General features: G+C 37.5%; 1 protein-coding gene across 1 annotated transcript; it reads left to right on the top strand.

Moving 5' to 3' along the window:
• The first annotated feature begins 266 nt into the window (after positions 1 to 266).
• On the top strand, positions 267 to 1,864 carry LOC145470746 (adenosine receptor A3-like). Its single transcript, XM_081454573.1, has one exon. It carries the CDS (start codon positions 545 to 547, stop codon positions 1,490 to 1,492), a length of 948 nt encoding a protein of 315 aa, XP_081310699.1. The 5' UTR covers positions 267 to 544; the 3' UTR covers positions 1,493 to 1,864.
• Positions 1,865 to 8,135: the final 6,271 nt, after the last annotated feature.

Below are 8,135 nucleotides of genomic sequence, written 5' to 3'. Positions count from 1 at the left end.
AATATAGTTATTATGTTCCTCGAAAAAAAGCTTTTTTAATTAAAATTTTGCTTAGAGATTTACTAGATGTCGGAAACTAGCTTGACAACATCCTTTTGCTGACAACTTGTTTAAACAGGTTTTATTCTAAACTGAATGTAAATTAAATATCACGCATGTGAAGCAGGAATAAACCAAACAACCTTCTCAAAATTAAATGAAAGATAAATTTGACAAATTACCATTTTGAATCGTCTTTCCTACCTTCATTCAAAATCTCTCTCCATTTTGCAACATTCAATGCTAACCACGTTAAGTTCAATTGGATTTTATTTTTTTATTGTCACATTTAACTGCACTTGCGGCTTAACAGTGAAATGATTTTGAAATATCGTTCCTTTGGAATAAATTTTCTAAATATGATCTTGCCTGCTATATTAAAACACATTTTCATCTGTTTGCCAATGCATTAATGCAATTTAAATGAAATTTAATTCATGCGCAACAAGAGTCAAATTAAAATAAAACACGTCTATGATTGAATCAAAGACAAAACTGTGCCAAAATGAATCATACTGGCCTCAGCCTATCCAACTCTTATGACAGCCTTCCGTTTGATTTTTGCTCAAATCACAAGTTCAACCACACTAGATATAACTCAATAACTATTTTCACTTGTGTTACAGTCGCTTTGTCTTCACCAGTGGCAGTGGTGGGAAATGCTTTGGTTTTAACAGCAATTTGGAGAAACCCGTCTCTCAGAACACCGTCTTACGTGTTTCTTTGTGGGCTTGCTTTAACAGACTTGTGTATAGGGATCCTTGGTCAGCCAGCTTACGTTCTGTACAGAATTGCTGCGTTAATAGTAAACAAAAGGCTGTATTGCATCGCAAATGCAGTTGCTCATAGCATCGTCCCATATTTTTCCACTGTAACAGGTTTGACAATGACGGCAATGGCCGTAGAAAGATGGTTACTAATGAGTCGTCGACGCTTAACTGTAAGGCGAGTCTATATAATACAAGGCGTGCTTTTATTTATACCGGTACCTTACATGGCGCTTCGCAGATTGCCTGGAATGAAGGCGTATTTTGTTACAGCTATTGTCCATATCATGGAGGGATCTATCGGTCTTTTTTGCCTCGTAGTTTCGTCCGTGGCGTACTTCAAAGTATTTCGCATTATTCGCCAGCATAAACAACAAGTGCATGCCAACACTGACATCATCTACGGCGGCCCAACGGGTTTCAATCTTGAGAAGTACCAGAAATCGGTGTACACTATATTGTGGATAATGGCAATGTTCACGCTGGGTTTCTCCCCGTATGCATTTTCCGCCGTGTTAATGGAGCTTTTAAACGTGTCCAACGAAACATCAGCCGCAGTGCTTCACTTGTCAACCACTTTTCTGTTGATGACTTCTTCAGTGAATCCGTTGCTTTACATCTGGAGATTGAGGGAGATTCGTGAAGAGGTAAAACAACTGAATAGAAAAATATTTTGCAGATGTTGAGAAACACTGGAAAAATATGCATCGTCTTCGGCAATCGGATGGTCTTCGGGAATCTTCGCGCTCGGGTCAACCTGACTTTGGAATCTTCAGTGTACTTTGCCAAAACGAGCTCAAACTAACACAGAGAGGAAACTTCAGGGGCGGATCCAGGATTTTTCAAGGGGTGGCTAGTACTTGGGAGTTGCAAAATCAATGGAACATGCCCCCAAAATTTGAGAATTGAAACCTGATTTAAAACTGCAACACCAGAAACAGTAGCAATGCCACAAAGTAGAAATTACAGTGAGGTACCTGTGCAGAGTGTTTGCCTTTATTTCTGCCAAAATATTCACAATCTTTTCACTTTTTTTGTCATTTTTGCTTCACCAAGAGGGGGGGGGGGGAGGGGGAAGTGGGGTGCTCCCCCCAAATCCGGTACTGGGCTTTGCCTGTATAACTCAGGACTAAGTGATCTTACTCTGTCATATATAAAGTATGAAAATCAGATGGTAAAATGTAACATACGATAATAGCAAAAACCACGAGAGTGTGATGAGTAAGATTGTTCATCCCTCGTGTAGCCCGTAATTCTAAGAAAATTGAACCCAGTCAGTCTGCCGCAGATAATCTTGCCACGTGCATTGCAAAGATATTTTGGTGGATGGATATGTAGATGGAGAAGTATCAGTTGAAAAAATAAAATTAAACGTACTTTTAAGCTGTAAAATTACGAGATTAGAAGCATTTTCGTTTTCCTCATGACTTGTCAGTTGTTTTCTTGCATATGTTAATTGTATTTTATTTGAGCGGTCCTAAAAGGTGCCTGCTCTAGCTAGCTAGTTATGAGTCTAACTGGAGTTTTTTGTTTTCCTCGAGACTCGTTGTTTTGCATCTGCTGTTTGTATTTGTTTGGGTGGTCCTTAAAAAGGTTTCCGCTCTGGCTATACATATGCGACTATTAAATGGACCGTTTTCGATATGTTAAAATTCATCTCGGCAGTGAGGCTTAGAAGACACAAACAAAGGAAATTGAATGACCATGTTTATTCATTTCTTTTGTTTGTGTCCTCTAAGCCTCACTATCAAGATGAATTTTAATATATCGAAAGTGGTGTATTGTTTTTGCATACGCTGTTTGTTTTTTGTTGCAGTGGCCCTGAGAGGAAAGGTTTTCAACCTTATCATGGTAGTTTGCGTTATCATTTTTTCGTCGTGATCATGTCATCCTTTGTATCCCGTTCGCTGTTTCGATTTTATTTGTGCGGCCCCAAAACGTTTTCGCTCAGTCCGCGCTGTTTTGTGTTTTTAAAGGGTTTAATTTTTACTGCCACTGATTCATTTTTATGTTTTATTATTTTGACTTTTGTTGTTTCTTTGCGGTCTCGCGAGTTTGTATTTACTTAACAGCGCTACCTGTCGTTTTATGCACGTATGCGTTTGTATTGGCGCTTATTTGTCAATCGCTTTTATTAATTAACTTTTGACTTTTGCCAATGCGTCTCTGTTTTTCTCCGCCTTGCTGTTTATCTTTCTTTCCCGCTCTGGGTTGGCAGTTTTATAAGGGAGACTTGTACATGTTCCCCCTCGGATTACTGAGGCATAAATCTTCCCTGCCTGGTGCCGCTCTTACTTCTGTTCACGGTTTTCTTTCTCTCTTTTGCAGCGCCCCCACCCCCCTTCCTCCTCCCCCCCCCCCCTGTGTGTTAGTTTTTTGTTTCCGCCTACGCCTAATCCTCAATGGCCTATACCAAGCCCCTATTTTTACGCCATGGGTTATTAGTCTTGGTATTCCTCTTTGCGCGGCTCAATTAATGCAAGGGCTGGTGTCTCATAACACTCGCATTCCCGGCGACTCCCTGCGTTCATTCTTATTGTTTTGTTTTAACAGTCGTTTCCTTGCTAGCCCTTTTAGACCCGGAGTGTTCTGTAGCCGACAATCTTCCCTTCTCTCCACGGGTAGTGGCTTATATTAGCCTGTTCTATCCTCCACGGCCGAATCTCGTCTTAACTTTTTTTCTCAAACAAGCAAATCTACGAGGGAGGAACTTTTCCCAGTTTTAGAACTGGTGGCGTGTTAAGCCTTGCTTTTCCAGGCTCGTCATTTGTATTTGAAAAGACTATCCGCGTTAGCCTCAGTCGCAAGCTAGTTCCAGTCCAATACCGGGAATACGAATATGGTCTACTCGGAACATAAATGCGACCAAGTAAGGCTACTTAATAGCATGCTGTTGTGTTTTTATTTCGAATTCGAAATTTTGTTAGGTTTTATAGTTTTACTAGCTTTGCTCGTTTTTTTTGTTTTTTTGTTTTTTTTTCTAGCACTGAAGTATTTCATATCCTCTAAGCGCTTCTAGTCTTTTTGGCACCAGCATTATAACGGGCCTATGTTCTGAAGATAAATTTAACAAATTGACGTCACTTTTTCATGCCTCTGTCCTGTTATTGATCATGATGAAATGCAAGCAGTTGAAGAGAAATGTTCCTGATATCCGAAACAAAAACTGTAAATATTGCCAGGGAAATCACAGGCGGGGTCATTAGTGTAATTACGTAAAATCGAATAAGAAGCTAGTGTTGATTTTTTTTCAAGTTATTCATATCCAGCAGCTACATGTTTCCTTCGGCAGAGTTTCGAAGCTACAGTAGAAGTGCGGAAGACATGAACTGTGCAAACAAATAGTGAATTTATCTTGTAATAACATAAAACAGTGCCCGTGATTTTCCGTTAAAGATTGATAATGCACTGATAATTTGGTCAGGCAAACATTTTTAAGCCAACGTTGGATGTTTGTAAGTCAGAAACATTTATATAATTTTACTGATCACATAATATGCAATATGCCGTTATCTTTTATAAGGCCTCGTAAAATTCAGCGGACTAATCTTAAAAAGCAATTTTAGGTGATTTTGTAATATATCTTAAAAACGAGGAAAACTTCAAAATATTAAAAAAAAACAAAAAACAAAAAAGCACAAAACACAAAAAAATTAGAAATTAGAGGTAACATAGCAAAGTATCGAGAGTTCAAAATGGGCAAAATTGATTGTTTATTTTAATCTAAAAATGCTTATCTTTACCCTAAACATCTAAGGGGGCTGCAAATTTTATCTTATATAAGAAATGAGCCATATCAAAAGACAGTCCAAATTCCAACAAGAAAATGGCAGTCAGAAAATGATGCTAGCGTGCAAAGAAGATCGAAACATTAAAACTTCAAACGTTTACCAAGTTCGAGAACATTTTATTGGACGTGAGGGGCAGGATGCTTTTATCGGGGGGGGGGGGGGTACTCCCAGAAAAATTTGGGTGGGGGTGTGCGGCTTGCTTTCCAAAACCGTACTCTATTTAAGACCAAAATCTGCGATTTTGCTATCTTAGCTATCTAAGACCTGATCTTTGAAATCAGTATCCTGTTTCAGACCTGTCTTGTAGTTAGTTACCTTGTTCAGACCGATATTAAAGGCATTGTGAAGTGATTTTGTTGATGATCTTATCGATGATAGTGAAAGAGTAGCTTCTTCTTTAAAAAAAACATACCCAATTTAAGACTAGAGCGAAAAACCATACCCTATTTAAGACCAAAATGGCCAAAAATCAATACCCTATTTATGACCAAAACGGCTAAAAATAAGCATACCCTTTGGGGCCGCACATACCTATATAGCCCACATAAGGGAGTACTCCGGGGGGGGGGGGGAATTCTTATTTAACGCCATCAAAGAATTCGCGAGTTAGTATGGCTGTATTTCCATGATATAATCTTAAATAGGACCAAACTTAGGCAAAAGGGCAGTTTTGGCAAGTGTTAAGGTGGAGATCATACTGTTGTTCAAAAAGTTTTTAAAATCGTCTTCGCAAGAGGATATGATGGCATCCATTTGACTGTTTTAAAGATAAAGTTATCTTTGCTATTCCATGCTCTTGAATATAGCTAATTAGATGATCTAGTTTTAGAACGGTCTTTAGCCGAATGTCATTCTTAAATTTTTGCACTGTTTGCTAGTTAATTAAGCTTAAAATAATACAGAATAGTCATAGAATAATAAAACATTTACATAGCTTTTGTCTGTTGATTTGAATGAACTACTTTTAAGGAGATTTAACTAGATTTTTTGCTACATTTTAGTCGATTTCAATTACCTTAGCTTTCTAGGATCAGTAATCATTAAAAAAATAATAGTGTAATGTAAGGTGTCTCGTGCATGGTTGGTAAAAGGGGAAAGCCATAAGACTCTAGTCCAATGATTTCCACAACTTCTGGAGATTAGTTAATCTGAAACATTTTTATTTCGCAAGGTAGCTAGTTTTTTAAGTTTGCTTTTTAACTGTTAAATTGGTGTCAGTTATAGAAGAGTTCCACAATATTGTAGCCCGTTCCTCTTTTGAGCGACTATGAGCCCACTCTCAGACCAGCGGAGAGCCTCCAGAGACACATGATTTTTCCAAAAATCTAACGGGCCTGATTATTTTCAATAAATTAATTACGATCTTTGTTGCTGTGCCCAAGAATGCGTAGAAAAAGTCTGACGAGTTGGTGTTCTATCTTTTTTACTATTATTATTATTCTTTTTCATACCCGAAAAAAGAATTTCGTGGTTGAGTTTTTCATTTTCGAAAACTTGGTTCGATTGTCGAAACAACTTAAATTTCCTTGTGTATTGCAGGTTAAACATTTTTTTTTTATTATGTAAACGATGATTTGAGTTGTCCTAGTTTTAATTTCATTTCATACATACTAGATATACGCGACGTGTTCGAGCCGTTATACCATATTAAGCTAACTACCACAAATCTACTTCTAACAACACTTACACAACATCCGATGAAGAGGTGTGCTATTTTTGGTGTGCTATTTTTTGAAAAATTTCTACGGGAGCTGAACCCTTTTCTTTTCTTTTGTTCCAATAAATCTGCATGGCTGCTGGTCCATGGTTGAAAAAGTTCCCCCTCCCCCCCCCCCCCCGACGAGTTTGTCTGTCGGCCAAATTACCCGATGACATCATTTCTTGATTTAATCTCATTTTTGTCGGAACATGTTTGTACTTGAGAATTTTTCATTTTTCCAAAAAAAAAAAAAAATTGAAAAACGCTTCAATGACACTAACTTTTTTTTTCATAATGAAATATAGATAGCGCGTGCCAGTGAAAACTTCTTGATTTTGTTTTGTGCTATTTTAAACATGAAGTATGACTAAAATGGATTGTTTTGCGTTTGATCAAAAATGCCCCGCACAAATGTTTAACAATTGATTCGCATTACACAGGTCTAGATACTGTAAATCGGATGATTTGCAGCTGGGTAAAGTTAAAGACACAGTGACGCTCTGGCTGAAATATCGTGTTTTAATTATAATTTTAAAAAATGCTCAGAACTTGCTGTAAACCTGCTTCGTCATCTTGCAATAGAGAGCAGAAAACGTCAAAATTGCTGAAAGCAATTTGAAAGTAATTAGAATTAAAAGAAAAGTTAATAATGTCAGTTTCAATGCAATTTCAAGGGACCAAGGGATATTTTTGAGAAAAATTCAGAAGGAACAAGGAATTAAGGAATATCTCTACTATTAAGCCTATTTAAGGGAACTTTGACAAAAACGTTTAGGGAACAATAGACTGAATTGATTAATAGGGATTTTCAAGGGATCGAAGGAACATGCTACCACCCCCCGTCCCCCTGAAAGGCCCTCATTTCTTCATATCCTGTCGCAAAGTCAATATGATGAGCTAGGTGTAACTCACTTTCATCGCTGTAATCCCGTGTTTCTTCCCGAAAATACTTGTTAAATTTTGTTCGGTATGATATTTTTATCTTTTGGTGCAACTGGCAATATGATACGGAAATAGCTAGGAAATAAAACCGTTTTGATGATCGGCTTGGACACTTTTCTTTTTCATTCTCCATGAGCATAATAATTTAGCCAAAGTTAATGAGATCTTGCTATTCACTTCGACTTGCTTTAGCTCATCTTTCTTGTATGGGTTATATAGGTATGTGCGTCCCCAAAGGGTATAGTTTTTAGCCGTTTTGGTCTTAACTAAGGTATCGATTTTGGCTATTTTGGTCTCAAATAGGGTATGGTTTTTGTCTTGAATTAGATTTGTTTTTCATAGGAAGCCATCCTAGCTAATAAAAGCATATAAACATTGCCTTTAACAGTGGTCTGAATTAGAGAAATGTAAGGGCCAGGTCTTAAATAGGGTATCGAATTGTTGGTTAGGTCATAAATAGGGTAGGGAAAATCGCAGATTTTGATCTTACATAGGGTAATTGTTTTGGGAAGCAGGCCGCACAGCCTCACCGAATTTTCCGGGAGTACCACCCCCCCCCCCCCACCCCCGCCGGGTATTTAAGCAACTGTCCATTTGCTTTACAGCTGCAGTCGCCCACCATAATAATAATAATATAGTTATTATGTTCCTCGAAAAAAAGCTTTTTTAATTAAAATTTTGCTTAGAGATTTACTAGATGTCGGAAACTAGCTTGACAACATCCTTTTGCTGACAACTTGTTTAAACAGGTTTTATTCTAAACTGAATGTAAATTAAATATCACGCATGTGAAGCAGGAATAAACCAAACAACCTTCTCAAAATTAAATGAAAGATAAATTTGACAAATTACCATTTTGAATCGTCTTTCCTACCTTCATTCAAAATCTCTCTCCAT

Source organism: Orbicella franksi, chromosome 15, assembly GCF_964199315.1.
Source record: "Orbicella franksi chromosome 15, jaOrbFran1.1, whole genome shotgun sequence".
NCBI classification, from domain to species: domain Eukaryota; kingdom Metazoa; phylum Cnidaria; class Anthozoa; order Scleractinia; family Merulinidae; genus Orbicella; species Orbicella franksi.
The sequence above is the reverse complement of the archived record's forward strand: the minus strand, read 5'-3'. Positions and strand labels throughout refer to the sequence as shown.